We start from the raw sequence: 23,253 nt of genomic DNA, 5'->3' as shown, positions 1-23,253 counted from the left end.
GTCAGTGTGAACAGCATCAGGCTGTGTGCCATCTCAGCAGGGTCTGCCTGCGATATATGGGAGCCTGCCACATAGTACTGTGGATTACACAAGCACATCCGAGTGAGACTTGCCCATGCAGCTGCGGCGGCAATGTCATGACCCCTCCGCCTCGCACTGAAGGCTTGTCCAGGCCCGTGGTTAAATGAGATCCTCATAGCTAGAAGGCTTGTAACGGTTATTCTTGAATGGCACTGGAGAGGGGAGCTTTCCCTCAAAAGTTGGCAGTGGATAACTTTGTATGTAAAGGTAAGCCGTGATTTACATCACTAGGATGAGCTGCGCCAGTCCTTGAATTTGTTCACTCTCTTGCAATCCTCTGACACAGTTGCATGGAGTTCAGAAGCTTTTGTGTCCATTTTAGATTAACTGCAGTTCAACATTACATCTGAACCCATGCAAACTGTGCTAATACTTAACTCTGGTTAGTTGAAACAAGACAACTTTAAAGGCAGTTTATGAAGCTGGCTTGTTTCAGCAAGCCATCATTTAGATTAGAAGTTTAGATTCAGATGTAATGTTGAGCTTCGGTCAATCTAAAATGGAAGCAGCATTTTCCGTTCTTGTGGCTGTGCTATATAAGGAGATGGAAGAGAGAGCAGGTGAACCTATGGCTTGCCATGACTTGTCTGCTTAATTCTAAACCATGATTTATCACTGCATGTGAACACGATTACTTGAGTGCTCACTTGTGAGTTTGGTTGGACTTCTAGCCTACCTCTTATTTAAGATTCAGGGTAGCTTATAGCTGGGATTGGCAGACATCAACCTTGGAGGCTGTGATCTTGTGTGTGCGCGTGTGTGCGTGTGTTAACTAGAGCCCCCAAGGTCTGTTGATTGAAGCCAGGTGCAAAATACTGGCTAGGGTTGAAAGGCGGTAGAGCCAAGTAGAGCAGCGTTTTGGTTCAAGGGATGGCGCCAAGTACCTTTTGCACCCCCTCGGATGTCCTGAATATGCAGGTACCAACCAACATCTGCGTTATTTGGCATAGCCTTCCCCAACCAGGTGTTTCCAAATGTATTGTACTTCCGCTCACATCACCCCCAGCCAGCATGGCCAAATGTTGGCTGAGGATGATGGGACATACAGGCAACATCTAGAGGGTCCCAGGATGGGGAAGGTCAGTTGAGTAGTCAAAGAGGAGAAGCTGTTCTGCTGTTGCTATTGTTAAACAGGTCAGAATGGGGAAGCCTTGCTGAGCTATGGCAGTTATCCAGTGATTCCGAGGTGAAGGCTTCCTGGCTGCTAGTAGCCATCCCAGAGAAATTGACCTTTGATGGCTTCAAGAAGAGGCTCCCACTGTGGGGTGCATGAGAAAGGGTATCCCAGTGCTGGAGTCCCCACCAAAAGCCATTTCATACCATGGTTGGGGAGAGGAGGTACAAGGAATTCTCTCAGCCCGCTTGTACATTATGTGAAGCCATTCTGAGAGTGGTTTTTCTGCACCATTTTGGTCGAACTTGGCACAGGGACGGAATAATTGGACGAGGCATTCTCAGTGGTTAGAAGCAATTGTTACGATGAGAGCAGAGCCAAGCCAAACCGCACGTGGCAGGGAAAGTAGCTGCCAGGAGCAGGGCAGAACTGGCTCACAGCCATGACAAAGAGAACCTTTAACACTTGTTCCCCACTTCTTTGTGTGCTGAGTGGGGTGGGGGGTAGATTTTGTTTGGAAGAACAATGCAAGGGTTTTCATCTCTCCCACTCACTCATCCAGAGCTACCACACTAAGCCAATTCTCCTTCCCTCAACTTGTCCTTTTCTATTTAAACAGACCCTGGGAGGTCCAGTCTCTCCCATGCCATGAGTAATTTGACCCTCATTAAACTAGGTGGTACAGAACCTGAGGGCCAAATCCAGTTTTAGAGAAACTCTCAAGAGTGGTGGGTGGGGCTGAAAAGGGGAGAGGTTAAATTAAGAAAGAAAACAGCATCTTTTAGCTCTTAGTGCTGGGAGCTACACCTTCAGAAAGTCATTGCAACCTTTAAAAATCGGACATAAAGCCATGCAAAACACCAAAGGGTTGGTGTGGGAAGCAACTGGGGTGTGGAGAAGGGGGCATGGCAAGGGGATTGCATTGGGACTCCAGGAGGTTCAGCATCCCTGCAGGTCAGAAGCCACTCTAGGGCTCCAATTTTTAACATGGTGCTTGGAGGGACTTGGGCATCAGGCTAGAGCGGAAAAGCAAGCTGCCTGCACTGCACAGCACATCTGTTTCGCACAGTAACCCAGCTTCTGGGTGTACTACTTGTTTCTCCCTCCCTTTGGGTGGAAGCAATTGTAGGATTCTTCTGCCCTTTAAAATAACCAGAGGGGTGGGTGGAATATCCCAGTAGCACCATTCACCATCTAGATTTCCTTTTAAAGCGACAGCTGCGAGTTGGGATGCTCCCAGTGTGGGACCTCCAGGTCTGAAAGCAGCATGGCACCGAATGTGGCTTCCGGCTTCATGGTCCCTCCTCTGAACTAAGTTGACCTCTGATTTCGATACAGCAGTGCTCACTTCTAGAAGGGGTGAAAAGCAGCACCTCTCTGGAGATCGTCTTTCCCCTCTGAAACACTCTGTTAATGGCCTTCCATCTTGTTGTGTGTGTCATTGCAGGTGCTCTCACAGTTGGCCTTGTGCGACAGTGTCAAACCATTCATGGACGTGACAGGACCTGTATTCCTCCACGGTTGCCTCCTGAGTGGGTCACCACCTTATTTTTCATCATCATGGGAATCATTTCACTGACTGTCACATGTGGCTTGCTAGTAGCTTCCCACTGGCGAAGAGAAGCAACTAAATATGCACGCTGGATAGCATTCACTGGAAGTAAGTGTGCCTGTCTGCAGGCCAAGCAGGTGGGAGTCACCTGGCCTTTTGGGAAGCCAGCCAAGGGGCACCTGTGTTTATCCTGCAGTGTCTGAATTGCTTCCAAGCACTTTACTGCTCTTCTGACGTCCCACCTTCAATCTGCCTTTTCCCCACAGGAACCTGAGCCCTGCTGTCCTGGTGCAGGAAGCCTGTGCATATTAGCTCATTCTCCAGCAGAAGGGCAAATGTCAGACCTGGCAGGTGATCTCTGTCACTGCCGTTACCTGGGGATCCAAATCCTGGTGATTTGTCCCTGGCAAAATAAGCTGTGAACATGCTTGTTTTAATCCAATACATCTTTTTTTTTACTTTTCAATGTGATGCATTGGTTTCCAGATGTAAGACCTGATGTATGAACAGTTTTTATAAGCCAGTGTTGCCCCTGCTCCTTTAAAAACTTTTCATGTCTAAAAATTTGGATTTACCTTCTGAAAGCCCAATTTCACAATCATGTATAAATACTTTGGAGGAGAGACTATTTTATCAAAAGGAGGATCTTTAGTCTTTCTGGGTGGACATAACATGGCCCTTTAAAGAAAAGGCACGGCTTTAAGTTTATAAATTAGCATTTCTGAGTAAGCCCAAACTGATCAAAGGTTTACAAATATAGAGCATGTTTTAAATGAACTGCCATGTTTCTCAGTTCATTATAAACTGAGTACTTGCATATATGGTTTTATTGTAAAACTGCCCCGAGACACTTGTAGAGGATGGTATTAAAAAAGCGTAAATAAATAAACAAACCGAACAAAACAGCCTTCTCCAAACTGCTCATGAGGTGTGTTGGAATGCACCTCCCATCATCCCCCAGCACGGTTACTGGGGATTATGGAGACTGTTGTACAGCAGGAGGGTGGGCGCTAAGTCAGGAGATGTTGCCGCATCTGTCTGCCTATTCAATTGCCCCTTCGGAAAAATGATATCCATAGAGACCATGATTTGTAGAAAAACCAAACAGGGCAGTTGGCCAGTAGCAGTGTCAGCTGGGGCTGTGAAACGTCTTCCTGGATTCTTCCTGGACTCTGTGCCCTGCAGTGAGCTGTGGTTCTGTGCATGAGGCGGCTCTGCCTAGATAGGTAGCGTCTGGGTATTGTAGAGTTTGCTAGGTGTCTGCTGCTAGATGTCTTGGTCTGGGGTTCCACAGGGTGGGAGTTCCACAGAATCCATTCCAGACTTGCATAGAGCCGTGAATAAAATAGCGTCGAAGGCATCATTTGGAGCTGACTCCCGCAAAATGTGGCGAAGGCTTCGCTTTCAGTGGGATTAGAAAAATGCACAAGTAGCATGTGCCACAAAATGTGGCTGCATGTGGAGAGCTCCAGTCAGTGAGCCGAACCCCCTCTGGGCTGCTCTTTTGTGCCCCTTCCCACCCAGTTCTTCATGTTACTCTGCAATGGGGTGCTGTAGTCTCTGCGCCCACCTAAACCCCGCTGGACTGGATTTGGCGCGGCAGCTAGCATTACATTCATAGTTTTTTGTACTTCTAGATGCCTTGAGGACCCTCTCGGTTTGCTCATGTGCCCCTCTTGTACAGGTCACCTAGAAGCATCTGATGCCTGGGGGACTGCAGCTTCTGAGGGTGTTGAGCTCAGGCCCAAAGGTCAGTCTAGCTCATCTTCCCAGGGTTCCCCAGACAGCCCCAGCCCTAGCCCTGACGCCTTGTACCCTGTTCACTTCTCAGTAGGTAGTTCCCTGACTTCTGTGTGGATTTCCTCACCATTCTGAAAGGGTGAAATACCTCTTCTAAAGCTTGATTAATAGCAGTAGGAATGTTAAGCCAAAAATGCTGGCATTTTGGCCCAATCCCCCCCCCCCCCTTTGAATCTGTTCACCCGTGTAATGTGGCACCTGAGAACTTCTGCTGAATAGTATTTGGCTCTCAGGCTGAAAGATGGTCAACTCTGTGCATAGCTTAGTGGCAGAGGACATGCTTGGCACACAGGCAGTCCCATGTTCAGTCCACAGCATCTCCACTCAGGATCAGACAGCAAAGATGAGGGGAAACTTACGTCCAAAACTATGGAAAAATGCTGCCAGTTGGAATAGGCCACAGAGGCCTAATGGACAAACATCTGGCCTGGGCATGCATGTAGTTGTCTTATGCATGTGCTGGGCTTCGGTTGGATACAGGATCTGGACCTTTGTTTCTGCATTCGAGCTTTTCTTAATATGTTCTTAATGGGAAGAAGGAAGGAGGAAGAGGCTGGCCTTGATCAGGTCTGGACCTGTGTCCATTTCAAGGCGTTGGCAACCAAAGGACATGCCCTGCTCTTACCTGGGCAGCTTCACATCCTCTTAGTGTGCAATTCTGTGCACATTTAGAAAACTGAAAAGGCCTGCAGCTCCTAGCACGCGGCAAGCTGAGAGCTGTAAGCTTTTACCCAATTTTAACGTACACAGGATTGCATTTTCAGGAGGTTAGGCAGAGGAGACTCTGGTATAGACGCGTACTGGAGACAAATAGTAAGAATAGACTGCACCATTTTCAGCTGTGATGACGGGGGAACCACATTTCTGCCCAGCAAATATCTGCTGACTATCATGTTCTCTTTACTTGCGTTTTGGGATCCTTCCTTTCTGAGTGTCTGCTTTGTAGGGAGCTGGATTCTTTTTGACACGTTTAATGTTTGAACGCTTCCCTCCCTGTAATTTATAGTGGTCCCATCTGCTCTGTCACCACCCATTCTCTCGCTGCTGCCTCATTTTGAATGCACGGGTGACACCCAGCTTGCATTAGATGCTGCTGATGAAATTGTACTAAGTATAGGCACAGAACTAAAAAAGACACTCGCGTGCCCTTGCCTGCTTAACAGCTTGCCAGTGCCAGGAACAAATATAACGCTGCAGTTGCTTTACAAGTGGCAAAGCTTGAAGTGGCTTGAAGTAGAAGTTTGCCAGGGAAGTAGCCCACTTCTGCTTCAGTGTTTCGTCTGATCTTGCATTAATGAAAAGCATTAGGCTCCCTCTAATGGTAATTTAACTGAAATCCTGCTAGACTCAATGAAGCCTCTGCTGCTTTAAGTTTGAATTGTTAGGTGATATGGCAAGAGAAGCCATCAGCCCCTTTTGCTGTCCTTTCTTAGCTTTTCTCCCTGAGTGTCTTTTGCACGGCCCATGTGCTATTTGCGTTTCCTTTATTTACACGGTTGTAACCTGCCGTTCCGTTTGGTATCTCAAAGATGACTAGCTGTAAAAAAGAATAAAAATTCACAGAAGTGCTCAGAACAGTTGATTAAGAGTACAAGAGAGGGCTGCCCAAAGGGGTGGGGAATCTAAAACAAACGGCAGCCCAAAACTTGCCGTTTGCTGTTCATTTACAAGCCTGGCAAAATAAGGTGGTCTTCGCCGGGCTCCTAAAACTCAATCAGGATGGCATCAGTTGAGTTTCCTCCTTAGTTACCCCTTGCTTAGTCTTATTAGTGGGATCTGGGCCTCTGATCACAAAGGTTGGGCAGGTACCTAGGGCAGCAAATAGTCCGTTAAATATATGTACATCCTTTAAAGGAAGGATAGGCCAGAAGTAGGTTTCACCCTTTCTGCATAATACTAGAACCTGATGTCATCCCATGATCCTGATTGCTGGGAGATTCTGGACAAAACAAAGGAAAGGACTTCTTCACACAAGGCAGAGTTAAACTGTGGAATTCCCTGCCACAAGATGTATCGATGGCCACCAATTTGGAGTCCTTTACGGTGGGCTTGGATAGATTCATGGAGGAGAAAGTGATCCATGGCAACTAGCCCCGATGGCTATGTGCAAACTCCAGTATCGGCAGCAGTATGTTAGGTACACCAGTAGCACAGGAGCATGGGTAGGACAATTGTGGGGGATGAAGTCCAAAACATCTGGGGCCTGTGGGCAGCCCTCCCCTGCTTTAAAGGTCTTTTATGAAGGACATATATGCTATGCATTGGTCTTCAATGTTTATGTTGTTGTGTGTTTGGCCTGCTTTGAAATCTTGATGTGTAAGTGGTTTATAAGTACTTGTAAACTGTATTAAGAATAAACATGAGTGCAGGGGCGCTTCCATCAACAATGTTCGTGTGAACTGTATGGCTTCCAGCTCTTGCTCTCATTTGAGGTATGGGAGCCTACCCAGGTCTTTCCCAGACAGCAAGAAAGAAAAGGAGCTGTTCTCCGTGTACCTTTGGGAACAACGGCCCAGTCATCTGAGTTTCCCCAGTGGTTATAAAGAGAGCTGAGGCTTCTTTTCCCAGCTCGGCTGAGGCTCGTGTGGCTCATCAGGCCTTCCTGTGTGGGAGCAAATCAAACATCACGAGGGAGAGGGAATGGGGTCCTTGGAGATCAGTGTATGAAGAGGGGCAGTTCAGAAGGCCTTCAGGAACGGTACCTGCTGGGATGCTGGAGCAATCCATTTCTGCATCCTGTGTAGGAAGCAGGATCCTCCCCCTCCACCCCACTGCCCAGCCCCAGTGTAAAGGGAGATGATGCAGGCTGTGGCATCACTGAGGTTGTGATGCCAGTCTTGGTTTCCTTATTTAAGGCTTTTAGGGGCTTACATGTTGCCTTTTTAACAAAATGTTCTTATTGGCTTGCCAGAGCATTAAGCAAACCCCCAATAATTGTAAATTAGGAATTAATAGGGCAGTAAAATCAAGTGACAGAAATCTGTAAGAAAGCCCATAAGATAGTTTAAAAGCATGATTTAGTGTTTTTTTTTAAGGACCTTGCCTGGCACCAGACAACTTTGGCTGTTGGGCAATAGAAAAATGTGATTACTAATAATAGTAATAGGAGTAACAGTAAAGGGGCTGCCAGGTGCGTGAATTAGGGGGCCAGCACTGGGAAAGCCATCTCTACTATGCCTTCGATGGCAGGAACTCCCAAAAGGAAGCTCAACCCACACCAAGGGATTTTCACAAAGACGGATGGTTTTGGATGGTGTGTGTTGCCATTTAGTAGCTGTTCAAGGTGTGCAACCTGTTCGTTTGGCTTCCAGGTAACTGACAGTCTCTGAGTGCACTTGTCCCCTTCCCCAAATGCGTTTTCTGTCCCCCTTTGGACATGGAGCAGGGTGAAACTTTCAAGGCCTGTCGCTGCTACGCCCCTGTACACATAGGACTGTCAACACAGCTGGTGGTCTTGACACTAATCTGTGTGTGTTTTTTCTCCTTTTTCCCCCCAGTGATCCTGTTCTGCATGGCCGCCCTAATATTTCCCATAGGATTTTACATCAACGAAGTGGGAGGCCAACCTTATAAACTGCCAAACAACACGGTGGTTGGGTCGTCTTACGTACTATTTGTTTTATCCATTTTCTTTACAATAGTGGGACTCCTATTTGCTGGCAAAGTGTGTTTACCCGGCTGACGAATGTCTAGATACTGCTTCACTCAGTCATGAAGGAGAGTAGGACGTCTGACGCATTCTCGGGAGGATGCCAATGTCGGGCTGTTGCAGTCTTACCGGAACGAGGAGGTCTCTGTGTTCTCACTATGCACTTTGGATTTTGATTTTTGAGTTTCAAGCTGAGAGCCTTTCCCATAACCAAATAGACAACCTTGATTCATCTCCTGAGCATCTGGATGCAGTCAGGTGTGCACTGTGATAGGAAATAATGTAGAAGGAAAAGGAGAAGACAAAGAATTATTCTCTACATCGAGCAGCATTATTGAACCCCCTCCCTTTCAGCATCACTGTACTCTACCCATTTTAACTATCTGACAATTTTGAAAGTCTCAAAAGTATTTATGAACTTTGGTGGACCAGGGGTTTGCCAAGGCGTTGACAGTGGGGCTGGGCCTCACCTCTTTAGAAGATTTGCATCTTCCTTCTGTGATAGGCAAGAAATATTTGCCGCCAAAAGTAAAACAAAAATGCAGGTCGATCTCACACTCACTGCACCCTGAAGCCAATAGATCAAAAGATGTTCTCTGAAACCTGTTACAAAACATCCGCTTTCTGCCGCTGCCGTTCCTGTGAGCTATAGAAACACCAAGAAACAACTGGGGTGGGAAGGGTGGCTGGGAATTCTTCCTTATATTTATATAAATATATATATATTTTGCTGATGCAGTATACAGAATGTGTATACATATATATGTATATGTATATATACAGAGTCAGTCACACACAAACACACATGCACACACAAGCTCCTGGACGAGAATTCTTGAGCGCTTTTGCTAGCAAAAACACTGTGGTGTGCAGAAACTAGTACTTGATAGGAAAAAACAAAAAAAAAAAAAACAAAGCCATTTCTCTGAAGGCCGCATAACTGGGGAAGTCTTCAGTTTACCTCATTCTTTGTAGCAGCCCTTGGTTTTAACAGGTTTTTTGTAATAGGTACAAACAACTCCATGCCTTTCTAGGTGCAATTTTAAGTTAAGCTAAGAGGTGTTTTTTTTTTTCTTTGTACGGTAATTTATTTGTATATTGGGGTAGAAGGCAAGATCATGTCATAGTTTTAAAAAGTTTGACCCCAGTGATGGGACATTACACTACTTAAATTATGAGCAATGGTTGTGTTACAGAATAGCCCCCCTCTCTCCCCCCACTCCTTTTTGGCTTTGTCTGTTACATTGATACAAATTTCTGCACAGGAAAATCTGATGCAAGATATGTCGGTTTGGCTGTAATGTGAGCTGCATGGCTGGGGAGCAAAAGAGGACGAATCCCTCTTTCATTTGCAAGTATCAAATATTAATGCTTGCGAGTGGCCGTGTTACCACAACAAAAGCAACTTGCTGATCTAGTGTCCCCATGTCTGGTCTGGTGGTCCACACATCAGACATGGGTGTTTGCTATTGGGGGCCTTCGCAACGCATCACATTGTCTCCCAGTTGTGTTTTCTCCGAGTGTAGCATTGCATTCCTCACTCAGTTATAGGGCTACCTGCTGGTTTCTCTGGTCAAGGGCCTACCCAAGGTGAACAGCGGTCTGCAGCAGCCAGAAGGAAGACCCTGAGCAGCAGCCATTCTCTGTAACATGCTGGACAGCTCTGCTTGTCTTCCTTGTTGTGAATAAGCCATCGACATCGACATTCCTTGACCAGTCTTGCTCGCCCTGGCAGCTGCAGTCTGTATACGGTTCTTGCTAGTGTGTGGGCCTTGGCAGATGCCCAGAAGTCCAGCCCTCGGTGCCAGTCTTGCTTAGCTAAATGTCTTCTGCTGAATAGATGTGGTAGGTGCTCAGTGTAATCTCTTTTTGAACAAAAATGTAGTTTGGAAGAATTTGGACCTCGAAATAGTGTCAAACACTAGCCTCCAGTTCCTTATTACAACAATTCCTTTAGCAATTAAGGAAAGGTGGTTGGGGAGTAACTGTAGCCCATAAGATGGGCCATTGCCACCTACCAGAATGAAACAACCAGCTGCTGCATATCTTTTGGACCTGGTTTGGAATTCACTATGGTCTCCATGGAATAATGTAGAATTGCTGGTGTGGCAGCAGCTGATGCTAGGATTAGGCATTAAGGGAGCTGAGAGATTCTGATCCATTTTGGTATGCAAATACAATGTATGGTATAAAAACTGGGGGTCTCTGTGGTTCCGAATGGTCAATAACCTTCAAATTATGCAAACTTTCCCATTGTAGTATTGCTATACAGCAAGAGACTAACTTGATTATGTCTTTCAGCTTTCCCCAGTCTGGTGTCCTCCAGAAGTGTTGGATTACAACTCCTAGCATCCCCCAGCCATAATGCTGAGAATTAAAGTCAGACCTTTTTGGAAGGTGCCAGTTTAGGGAAGTCTGATGCATTGGAATCTCTTCTCCATTGAACTTATCAAAGATTGTGAATTTTTTCTCCCTCTGGAATATGTGACACTATTTTTTTTCCTGGCATGTTTGATAGTGAAACACATAATCTCTTCACTCAGCAGGCTGAGGAGTTCTCGCAAAAGTACTTAGGAGTGCTAAGAGGTTTTAGTAGTTTTCTTAAGATATACCCTTGTCTGAATTTTCTGGGTTTGGTTTTGAACAATTGCTTTTAAAAATTGTGCTATGTTGGAAAGATTAGATCTTAATAGGATGTTACTGACCAAAGCTCTAAGCTTTGATGTGAATTTCTAATTTGAGGATTTGCTATTTAACACAGATGAGTAAGCTGATAAAACGTTTTGACTTCTCTGTCCTCTGGAGAGCAATTGAATGCATTGCAGCTGCCCAGTCCCTTTACTGCTTAAAACTGCAACAAGAAAACCAACTTTCTCTCCTAAAGTTGATACGGGATAATTCAGAGGTGATGGTTTTTCCTGGAATTCTTTTCCCTGGTCAGCATTCACTTGCCAATACTGTTCCTACCTCTGCTCCTATGCTTTTAATGGCAGCTTTTATAAGTTTGCCCAGATCAATGCTGTGTATCTGGCTGGTGTTTGGAGACACAGGAGCAGGATCTGCTGAGAACAAGAAAAGAAAAACTGGTAATTCCTAGCCTTCTGCAGCATTCATCTGCCCACTTCTGGCCTTTCTGTGAGTGCATAGTTCATACTATGGCCTTCCGTTTTGTCTAGTTTGATGCAATGGCTGTTCTGAGAACAGGAAGCTGAGAACATGAACTTACTTAGGTGGGCATGTGATTTTTGGTGGAGCTGTGCTCTCTACAGTGAGATCACTTATCTCCTCTGAACCTTTCTGTATGTGCATTTTCCTCCCCATGCATGCACATACATACACCAATCTGTCTCTTACCAAGCACTACTGGCACATCCCGCAGAGATGAGAACTTGCCCTCCTATTCAAGATTCAGTCTCATTCTATCTTAGAAGCTCACACTAGTGGCAAAACTCATCTAAGGATTACAGTATTGGTGCTCAGGCAAAAAATGTGCATTCTTTTTTCCCCCGCAACTGTTCCATCCCCATCTCAGAAGGGGAAAAAAAGTTTTCCGAAGCTTAAATCTTCTGGCCCGTTTACTTAATGTTGAAAACACATGTGCAGCACAATGTTGCTAAATTTATTTTAGACCAAAATAATCACTCAAAGACAGTGAGAGCTCCCTAAATACCATGTGTAAGTTCTAGGACTAGTTTCCTTATGGAATTGTAAAAATGGGATTCATTTGTCAAGAGGGGGCTTTGAATGGGAGAAGCAGAAGCCTTGACATACACCTGTGGGTAAACATGCCCCCTCCCACAGCCCTTATCAATAGCCTCAAAGTCTCAAGTCTTTTCTACAGTTCCTGCTTTTCAGGAGCAGCCTTCACTTTTAAATTGAACTGACACTGTTGCTAACTTGGTTGAAAGACTTGTACTCCTAAGGCTAAACAGAGAGTCTGGAGGCCAAAGGAAAATTAGGAGGAATCCGAGCCAGATAATCCAAAATGTATTAAGAAGAGCAGCCCCCAAAAGAGCCAGCCACACCCCACCGATGTGCACACAAGGAAAGGGGGGGGGTTCTCTAAGTGACATTCTTGCCAGAAGCTCCACCACAGGAGAATTGCATCCCCTCCCACCAAAAAATACCATACGGCAACATTTTTTCCTATGGCTAACTATAACTGGAAGAGAATATTGCCCATGTCAAACTGTGATCCCACTTACATTGGTCTGTGGTGGTAATACATTCACTGGTAATTCATTCACTGGGATCAAGCTCCGCAAACGGGAGTTTGACTAACCCACAGGCATTTGTGAAACCACGATAGCGCCAGCTAGCAGAATGCATAGATATTTGGCTTTTCCGTTGGTGTACCTTGAAATTAAATTGTTTTGGTCTTGGGTAAGGGGTGGGCTGGGAGTGATCTTGTAACTACAAAAAGAGGTGGGAGGGAGAGAGAATCCACAGTTGCTTTTAATAAAGTCACAGAGTGCAGTATTAATTTATAGCAGAAAAACATATCTTGTAAACTGTATATAAAACACAGTTTTATGGTGCAATTGTTCGTCAGCCTTTTGTCTGTTATGTTGGGGAGGGGGGATTTGATGTGTACGCATTTTTCTCATACCTAAGAGCATCATGCTGAAACTGCAAAGGAATCGTTACTGCTTCTGTTCATGCAAAGGTTCTTTTAGGGAAAAAAACCCCCCGCTTCCAGGCTTTTTAATAAATACCTGTGCCCTTAATTTGGTTTGGCGTGTGTAACTCTTTTTGTCCAAGGATAGGGTGAGTGTTCACATGAAGCCTTTTTAAAACTCTGCCAGCTTTATAGCAGCTCATTTGTATTAATTCAAACACTGCACTGCTATTTCATGAACCCCCCCCCGCCCCCTTCCAAGTTTTGATGTCCTAGTATGCAGAATTCTCTTAACACCCTCATTCTGGGTAAATTAAGTTCTTTCTGCAATCATGTTGACAGGCTTGTGGTAACCTTGTATTGCTCCTTGTCTCTGTGGCCAATGCATTTCACACTGAGGTTTTTTTTCCCCTTTCCTGTTGAAATGTTTGCAGTGTCATTTCTCTCAAAACAGACCTGGATTTCTGGTTCCTTTCAATATGTTATTCTGCCAGATGCAGCCCCTTGTTTCTGGTGTCTGTATGAGAAGTCTTAAAGCTTTGGCCTGGCTTTGCGAATTTAACATTGCCGAATTATGCCTGAACTCCAACTGCAGGAGTTAGGAATCAGGGTTCTTTTTCCATCCAGTTTGCTTTTAACAGATTCAGAAACACAGCAAAAGCTTAGTCCTCACCTACACCCACATAAGTGTATTTAAATGGCTGTTTGGTCTGCTGTTAAATTTATAAAACCTTGTGAAGGATATAAAAGGATGAAGGAAATGGCATTTTAACGGAGGTTTTTCTACCTAGGAGCAGCTGGTTGTTGTGTCCCTATTCCAAGGTATTTAAAACTTTGGCCTCAAGGTGTTTTTTTTCTGGTGGCTTTTTTCTTCCTTTGCCTGTGCCCACTCCTTCCACTGCACTCCCACCATCCTGCAGCTGTTACGAATTATTTTCTAATTGGTTAGACCTTTTTTTGCAATTAATTTCCAAACAAATTGTTAATACAAACTGTATAAAATGAACATAATTTTCTTCACTTGTATTTTTGTTATTGAGCAAGTTTATCAAAAATAAATTGTCTACTTAAAAACATGGATTGGGTGTTGTCATTGGTATTGATACTGTTACTATTTTAGAAGATGCTGCTGAATCGCATGGCAAGGACATGCTCAGATGGAAAACGTCCACTGCAGGTAGGTTGTCTGAATGGAGAAAACACCCATGAAGGAAGCACAGAGCATCTGGCTCGTCAGACTCATCAGCCGCACCCAGTATGGCCTGTGATCAGAACAAATGGGATTGGGAAGCTCAGTAACATCTGGTTTTATACAGGACTTGGAGAAAGCTATTTCTGGACTCAGGTAAATGCACTATATTAACCCTTTAGTGCCTAAGTGGCCTGAGACCCCTTTATTCCAAGGCTCTTCTTCCAGCCAGGTGGAAAACAGGGGTGAAGTCCTTAACATGGATGGGAAACCTGTAACCTGTGAGCATCACAGAGCATGTGGGAGGTCAGCACCTGGTGAGTTACACATGCCTTCCAGCTCTATTGCTGATGAGAAAAGGCCTGTTTTATTTTCTTGTCCTACATTTGGGTTTGTTTAAAGGCCTGATATGAAGGTGAGGGGTTTTCAGGAGGGGAGAACTGAGTTGTCCAGTGGAGTTATTTAAAGCTCTACTGCAGGGGAGTGTGAGTGAGGGTGATGGCAAAGGCAGCTTGGATCTCAGCTAAAAATTCAGCAAGGAATTGGGTGAGGTTGGTAGGAGTGGTATAGTCCTCCTAGGACCATAATACTTTCAGAGCATCTTTCAGAGCAGGGGAGGTTGTTTAAAAAAGAACAACTGAAAGCACAATACACCTTCTCTTGAAGGGTGGGGAGCCCGAGTGCAGACAAATCTGCTGAAAATGCCTCCACTTGGCTGTTACACTGAGTAATTTCATTGCGTGCTTCTCGTGATGTCGGGCAGGCCTAGCGGTGTGTGAGCGCCTTCTCCCGAGATCTGCTAAGCAGGCCTTTTGCTGTGGTTATTTCAAGTCCCCCCCCCTCCCTGGGTTACAATGGTCGCTTCCGTTGCCACTGGCAACAGCAACGCAGTTCAGCTTCATTGAGTGGTGCTCCTCGCCCTGTCAGGCCCGATGGAGGCGGGTGACAGGCTGGGTCGTCGCTGGTGAGTCCCCAGTCTTAAGGGAGGACCACCAGGAAAGCCTTCGGGGCCCGATCCGGAAGGGTGCAAGGGTATGAAGCGCTGGCCATGCTCTGAAGGTGCAGCACAGGGATTGATTGGAGCAAGCACAGTCGGGGCTTCGGCCTGGAGCTGGTTTTGAGGAGCAGCAAAGGTAGGGATTCCAGAGGAGTTTGTTCAGCTCATATTTTAAAGCAAACTTTATTTTGCACTTTTGAAACAGTAAATTTCCTCGGAATTTTTCACTGGAATTCTCCAGTAAAAAAATGCATTGAAGATGCACCTGTTTGCTGAAATCGACTATGACAAGACATTGTGTTAGGCTTGCAAAAATGTAGATCAGACCAAAATGCATGGATTAGGAGAAATGTTCAGCTTTCTGCGAACACTAAAAATATCTCAAAGTTCTGAATGAATGGAATTTAAGATTGGAAGTAAGAGAAACTGAGCGGAAGCAAAGCGTTCCTTCAACGCTAGTGCTGAGCATGTCCCCAAACATATGTAGAAATGCTTTGCTGCCATTGCTTTGTATGGGGTGTTGCTAGGCACGGAAATTATTCACTACCCAGGCCCATAGAACCAAGATCTATGTAAACATTGCATATGGCCATACATGTACATTCATACACAGAAAGAATTACTTAAGTTTATTTAAATATCACAGGAGGCGAAGCCAGCCAGTAAATTTTTCACCCAAATCCTCTCTAAATAAGTTATCTAATTAATTTACACTGTGCTCCAGATTTCCCCCCTAGTGCGATGCAGGAAGAGATTTGGAGTGGATTGGTGGAAGCCGCAGCAGGTGGGGAGGGCAGGCCCAACCCTTCCCACTCTGGCTGCCATCACCTTTGCAAATCCCCTTTTGCTTAACTGTAAAGCTATGGTTATCCCAGTTGCAATGAATGGCTGTGAAAGCTGGACCATAAGGAAGGCTGAGCGCCGAAGGATTGAGGCCTTTGAATTGTGGTGCTGGAGGAGACTCCTGCGAGTCCCTTGGACTGCAAAGAGATCAAACCAGTCATTCCTAGAGGAGATCAACCCTGACTACTCTTTAGAAGGCCAGATACTCAAGATGAAACTCAAATACTTTGGCCACCTAATGAGAAGGAAGGACTCCCTGGAGAAGAGCCTGACACTGGGAACGATTGAAGGCAAAAGAAAAAGGGGACGGCAGAGGATGAGGTGGCTGGATAGAGTCACTGGGGCAGTGGGTGTGGGCTTGAGTGGACTCTGATGGATGGTGGTGGACTGTTGTCCATGGGGTTGTGATGGGCTGAGCACAACTTTGCGACTAAGTAACAACAAAGAGCTAAGAAAGAAACTTTCCATTGGCACAAATGGACTCTCAGGGCTCTGGATGATCTATTCAGGACAAGGCTGGTTCTGGCTTTTTGAGGACTCTTGGGCATGGCACCTCCTTTGGAGAGAGGGACTCCATCTGTGAATCTTGAGTGGACTCCATCTTTTGCCCCCTCATCCTCTTTCTTCTCATCACAGTTGCTTGCTTGCTAGGGAGAGAGCCAGTGGCCGAGTGTGACGCTTAGAATTTTCTCCAGCCAGAAAAGCTCTGGATCAGGGAGAGTTTATGCGAGACCTTTTGGAATGCTGAGATAAGGAAAGCACTAGATCTGGAGGGAAAGTAGTGAAACTTCATTGACTAAATTAAAACTAGAAAGACGTTAACTTGCTCTGCAAAATAACACCACAAGAGGGAGTCGCCGCAGACAGCAGGGGCGAGAGTAGAGTCCTTAGGCTTCAGGCAGGAGCAATTGCAGGCACATGCATGTCATGAGGTATACCTGAAACAATGTTGGTCCATGGTCCAAGATGCCCTTGCAGCAAGTTCAGGGCATCTTAACTTGGTTTTAGTCCTGCACCTGACCAGCCACTTATCATGGACAGCAACCAACAGGATCACAGAGAACCGGAGGTGTTCCCAATGATGGTACGAAATAATGCGGAGTCACCAATTCCTTTCATGGAGGAAACCCAGTAGGAGCTTCCCTGCTGCTTAGGATCAGAACTGACAAGTGGGAGGACCATCCCTCGTGACCTGGTGTCTGCACACCTTTTGTGGCACTAGCGTTCACGGTTCCTTTAAAAGAAAGGCCGCAGATCCACTGCCTCTTAAAGAAAAAGATGTAGACCTGAGGTCCATCAGATCTGGGTGTACACTCTGTAGCCTGCCCCTTCTGGGTCCTCAATCCAGCTTCTATTGAGAGAAAGCAAGGGCTTTAATTTCTTACACCCAGCTCAAACTTGCAGAGGAAGAGTGTCATATGTAGGTGTATCAGGAGGGAGAGAGATGTGCCCTTATACACTAGATCCTCCGCTGTCGCCTTTGAAGTGTCTTCTGGGATGGCGCCGTTCTGTTGCTTCAGAGGGTCCTTGTAGTTGCCCTGAATTGTTGGTCGCATATGGCAAAAACAGTCCCATCCAGAATTTGTTTCCTGGGACAGGATATACTTCAAAGCATGACTCCGACACCAAGCACCTTATTGGTATCTTTTGATGTGTCTGTCTGTCCAGCTTTCTAAGAATTCACAACTGTCATCCTCTGCCCTCTCTGTGAGGCTGACTTTTCCTCTTGGAATCCATCCATTTGTGTTTTTTATCTGACCCATTTCCTCCTCCTCTGTAGAGGAAAAGCCATTTACTCTCTTTTTGCACCTTCCTCGGCATGTACGAATGTTTACAAATACAGAGGAAGAAACAGAGCTGACAGCCTCGCTCTGCTAATTGCAACAATTCTGTGGAGTGACAACAAATATCCGACTTCCCACTGGGACCTTGCAGAGTTTGAGATGAGAAAAGACAACATCTTGCAAACATCCACTGAGCTGACACAGCAGTCCGTCTTACTTAAATCTTATACCAAAGAACAAACATGGTAACAGGCATGACCAATGTTACACATAAAACCATTCTGTCTGTGCCCAGCCGTGGCCCTTGTCCGTATTTAATGATCAGAGTTTCATCAAATCACACAAGAAGAAAATGAGTCAAAAATTATTATTATTACTGAGAATGTTCAACACGCTGTCTTTTTGTCTTAAATATGAATTGTATCAAGTTACAGGTAAGTAGTTCCCTCTATTGCTCCTCTATTACTTCCGTTGACCAGCCAGAGCAAGAGGAAGTTTGCCTTGATGAAGAGGAGGAATGAAGCCACGGTGTTCTTTTCAATGGAACCCTGGTAGGATGTGAGCCTTTGGCCAATGTCTGCTATGCCTGCCTTTGAAACTGGCCTTGATGTGAAGTCCTGAAATCAGTTTGGGTCCTGGGTCCAGGCGTAGTAACACTAAGTTGTCCCCATGGATCCGGTACCTGCCACACACCTGGTGTCAGGACAGCTGTTGAGGTGTAAGCATCATTCCACAATTTTGAGAGGGAGGGAAGTATCTTTCAATATGTCTTCTTCCATCTCTGGATGTTACATTGCCACCTGCTGGGGCCAGCTTTAGTTGGAGCAAAGCGTCCTCTTATGCTGGCGGTGGTGGTAGCCTAGGAAGCAGTGGTAGAGGTTGGGTCTAACCAGCTTCTGTTTCCCATAATGCCCTGGAGTGGCTCCAAGACAAGGGCCTTGTGGGTAAAAGCATGGCTAGTCCCAGATGCCCGGTGGTACTTGGACATGCTGGACTGAGGAAGCAAAGCTGGGACCCTGGAAACTGCTCAAGGATATCCAGTGCCAACCAACCCTGGTTACTTGTGCTACTTTCCATGTTACGGTGATCCATTCCAGGTTCATAGGTATTCTTGGGTTCCTCCCAGTATTCTGCTGCAACCAATCATGCAGCCACCCCTAAAACACAAAAGGAGCTTGTACAGATTCTTGCCCCTCTGTCCTAATCTCATGCATCATTTTTATCCATATTAATCGCACAGCAAGGTATATGTTGAAAATCAGCTGGAAGAAAATTGTTTCTCCGGTAGTTATAGCTTGTAATTTCATATATATTAATTGGAGCCGGACACCAGCAGTAATAAATTATTTGCTACGTATGTTTGTACGTCTCTGAATGGGGTTAATGCTCCTAGCTGTCAGTTTCTAGCTTTCTCTTCTCAGCAGCAGCAGATCTGTCTGTGCTCAAGGTCAAATTCTGAGGAAGGATTCTGAAGGTCTCAAAAGGCTTTTCCAAAGTTTGGATGCTCCTAACATCATAGCTTTTGGATCGTTCACCCCTATGAACCAACATGGCTATCCACTTTGAATAATCTTGCATTCAACATACCCAGAGAATATATGACCTGAAACACAGTATGATTTGTTTAACCAATTTTTGGAGTGATGTATGCTTTTATTTCTCCATTCTCATTAACCTCTATATTTTTATTTACCAAGCCAAACTCCTACCTGGTGTCATTATTATGAGTTGCCTCTGACTTGGGGTGATCCTATTAATGAAGCCCTTCCGAGATGCCCTGTCCTTGGCAGCTCTGCTCAGTGCTTGTAAACTCAAGGCTGTGACTTTATGGACTTCATCCACCTCCCAGTTGGTCCTCCTCCTGCCTTCGACTTCCCCTGGCATGATTGTCTTCTCCAGGGAGTTTTGCCTTCTCATGCTCTGCCCAAAGTACGACAGCCTGAATTTCAAGCTCCTGTCTAGTGATCAAAATTAGTAAGAATTTCATTATATAATACTTGGCATTTATGAATGACATAAACACCCATTTCTCTTTTGAATAAGATCAGTAAGTTTGCCTGGCATCTCCCAGAAGCCCAATTCCCCCAACCCTACCAATTTCCCCAAATCGCCAAGCAGCTGGAGCTTTGACAGCTCTCGCATGGCTCTATTTTTCCTGCTCTTTTATTTTGTGATACTTTTACAAAGCTTCATAAATGGCAATCAGAACTGTAAATTTAAAATATGCTGCTATTTTTGCCCTGCCCCTTTTGCCTTTGGCCCCACCCACAACCACCCAAATTCTCCAACATCCAGTTCATCCCCTGGGCTGAAAGCATTTGGACACCTATGTCCAAGGTTTTCATTGATGGTAAATTCTGAGCTTTCCAGTGCCTGATAAAAGTGGCCTCATTTATTTATTCGATTTATATCCCACCTTTTTCTTTTTAAAGAACTCAAAGCAACTGACATCATCTCCTGCTGCTGCTCTTGGTCTTATTCCCACAAAAACAACCCTGTGAGGTAGGTTGGGCTGAGAATCTGTGACTGCCCAAGATCACCCCGTTGGCCCCATGGCTGCAACGGGAGTAGAACCCAGACCGCCCAAGTCCCAGTCCCACAGAGTTAGCCACTATACCATGCTGGCTCTCTTAGCAGAGATCGACACATTCAAACTTCATGAGAAGGCCCAAAGCAACAGAGGTCTCTGTTCAAAACTGGATGGTTTTCTTCTTCAGCGTTGTGCTGGCCTGCTTAACAATAACAGTTTTGTAAGAAGATGGAGAAGGTGGGTGGGAGAAAGGATCAGTTGAACCAGGCAGCAAGACACCAACTGATCTTTCAGAAAGCCTTAAAAAGAAAAGGTAGATGCTATTTTATGCCAACAGAGAAATCAAAATGCAGCAGCGGCTGATTAATGAGCACAGGACCGGTTTGCTAAGAAAGATGTTGCATTCTTTGTTTGAAAGTCACGTCTCCTTTTCTTAAAATTAATAATAGAAGATCCTGAATCGCACAGAAACAGAGAACATGGCACAATTTCTGGACAATGAAAAGTTCTTGACAAATGTGAGGTAAGATTTGTGTGACCTTAGGGCATTACAAGGAATGTAAACATCCTCTTAATAGCTGGAACAGTCTCATCTCTTTATTTTACCACTGGTGTTCCCTGAATTGTTTCCATTCAAACTGAGGCTCGTATAAACAATAAACTTTAAAATTTAGTGCCTGAGCCACCTGCATGTTTGCAATCCACTTTAATGTTAACCTGTGCACACTATTTTATAAAATTAAGATGCTTTATAAATCAGTCAGTGACAACAATACACTATAGATCAGTTCCAAGGACCAAAGTAATTTGAATCATAACATGATTGGTGTAGCACTTGAAAGATTTGGCATACATTATCTTGGTTATCTTTAGAATACTATTATAAAGTAGGTCATTATTGCAGCTTTAATAGGCAGAGAATAGCTTTCCTTATGGGCTATCTGTTGTGTTCGCAGCAAAAGAGGTGACATTGAAACCAAGTCTTTCCTGAGTTGGAACTCGGCTCGCTGCAGTGCAATATACGTAACCGCATTGAGTTCAGTGGGCCTTACCTGTACAATTGCAACTTGACCCCTTTGCCAGGCAACTTCGAAATGCAGGGCTTGCTCTTCCATTCAGCTGAGTGAGTCAGCCACTTCTAGAGCAGATGCTGGTGGCAATAAGGTCTTGGAGAACAGAGTGTGGGTCAAGTGGCCTTTGCTGTGCCCCCTAAGTTAGCCTCCTCCCCCACAGGTGTGGAGGATGCAGTCTCCTTACCAGTGTGGAAGAAGAAACCAGCTGCCAGTACAATCTACCTGATAGAATCACTGTTGTTGTTGCTCTGAACTGCCAAGGAAACTCCAACGTATGGTCTCTTTCAAGGAAAGCCCTCCAGAATGTCCTGTCCATGACAGCCCTGCTTAGCTGTTCTAAGTTCAAGGTGGTGACTTCCTTGATGGAGTCCATTCATCTCTTGCTTGGTTTGCTTTGACTTTCCCTAAATGCTTGTTTCCTTCAGTGAGTCTTGTCTTCTCAGTATGTGTCACAGAATCATAGAAGGGCAGAGTTGGAAGGGGCCAAGAAGGCCACTGGGTTCAACCCCCAGCTCAGTGCAGGACTCTGTGCTAAATCATCTCTCTTAGATGGCTGTCCAGTTGCACCTTGACTAGTCCCTCTAATGTGGGACTTTTTCTCCCCATCTTCCCATCTCAAGGTTAAACACGCCCAATTCTTTTAATCTCTCTACCTAGGGCTTTCTTTCCAGCCCCCGATCATCATTGCTGCTCTCCTCTGAACCTTTGGCCAATCCAGTGCTCTAAGCACTACACCACCCTGGACATGCTGAGAGTTCTAAGACCTTTTTAAATCCTAAACATTCACAGAATTGCCCCTTAAGTCTTTAAGGTATCAAAGACTCTAGTTATTTTTGCTGCAGGGGACTAACATGGATTCTCTTCTGGAAATGTCTGCACAAAATCCCTTTTTTGCAGCAAGCGTTCAGGACGACGAACCACCTTGCCAAATAGGTGCAGATCTTGGCAGAACATTTCTGTGACTGATTTCGAAGAGGATAATGGATTGTTGGTTACTAATATCAACCAGACAGCAGATATACTGGTAAGTCAGTATTTGTGTTGGATGGAACTAAGCGTAGGTATAACTAACAGATCGTACCTTTTGGGGTGTACAACCTGCGAATGTGAATAGGATTCCTGGAGCAGAAGCATCCTACCTGGAGGAGTGCCTTTTGTGACGAATCGTATGCAACGGCCTGGCTGGTAAAAACTGCCAATCAGAGGCTGGCCAGTTAGTTGGTGAACATTGTTAAAGTACAATCCTCTTTTAGATAACTCAGTGCTGACCAATCATCATCTAATCACAAATATTCCACATTGGCATAAGTTGCTCAGGCATGTGGTCCCACCTTTCTGGATACAGGCAATGTGGCAGATTAGAGACCAAAGGACTGGTCCATTGTTAGAACCTCTCCATTTAGGCCAGGGACGCAAACAGAACTCTTATGTCCAAGGTGGAGGAGTGTCTTTTGTGATGAATTAGCTGGAATGACATATTATGCTGCTCCTTCCTCTGCATTTGATGTCTAATTCTGGGCTCTCTAATGCCTGCCCTCTCCACTCCCTCCTCCTCTTTGCTCTGGCTTAGTGTTCCTCTGATTTTGAAATGGCCTGCTGGACCATCAGCCCTATTCCCACCTATCTCCAGCTTCTGTGACCTCGACCGTGTCTGTGACCCAATCCGTTCCCCAGGGATCCTCCGTGACTCCACTCCTTTCCCCATAGTCCCCCTTTCACCGCCATCGCTCCAGATTCCTACTTGCTGGCCACCTGCTCTGGAAGATCAATGGGCAAGTGCAACTCGGCTGCTGCTTCGCTCAGTGGTGGGCTTCATGGTGCCCTCCTTCCATGGGACACTTTCCCACAGTGACACGAAGGGCCCTTTTGCTTGAGTTTGTCCTGCAGTGGCCATCCCAGAAGGCTGGTCCAGGCATCCTGGCCTAGCTTGTCAAACTGTGGCTTGCAGTTCTTGCTAAGACGTAGGCCTTCCTGTCCACATGCTCTCCACCTCCAAACCAAACATAGAAAAAGGCCCTTCCTT

At 45.4% G+C, this 23,253-nt stretch overlaps 2 protein-coding genes across 3 annotated transcripts in view; both read left to right on the top strand.

Annotated features, from left to right (window-relative positions):
* Positions 1-13,888, top strand: part of MOSMO (modulator of smoothened) — a 53,084-nt gene extending 39,196 nt beyond the window's left edge. Inside the window, exons 2-3 of one of the 2 annotated variants that reach the window (XM_044433348.1) lie at positions 2,643-2,855; positions 8,045-13,888. In XM_044433348.1, coding sequence (XP_044289283.1) covers positions 2,643-2,855; positions 8,045-8,229 — 398 coding nt within the window. In that variant the 3' untranslated portion in view covers positions 8,230-13,888. Of the gene's footprint in view, positions 1-2,642; positions 2,856-8,044 lie in introns of those variants that run through there. The other variant, XM_044433349.1, reaches the window with a different exon arrangement.
* Positions 13,889-20,636: 6,748 nt separating this feature from the next.
* The window catches only part of VWA3A (von Willebrand factor A domain containing 3A), a 33,854-nt gene continuing 31,237 nt past the window's right edge, over positions 20,637-23,253 (top strand). The window contains exons 1-2 of the mRNA XM_044433666.1: positions 20,637-20,680; positions 22,128-22,254. Coding sequence (XP_044289601.1) covers positions 20,637-20,680; positions 22,128-22,254 — 171 coding nt within the window. The remainder of the gene's footprint in view (positions 20,681-22,127; positions 22,255-23,253) is intronic.

Source organism: Varanus komodoensis, unplaced genomic scaffold, assembly GCF_004798865.1.
Source record: "Varanus komodoensis strain SLA01 unplaced genomic scaffold, ASM479886v1 scaffold26, whole genome shotgun sequence".
Classification (NCBI taxonomy): Eukaryota; Metazoa; Chordata; class Lepidosauria; order Squamata; family Varanidae; genus Varanus; species Varanus komodoensis.
This window is presented reverse-complemented; position numbering and strand designations above follow the sequence as displayed.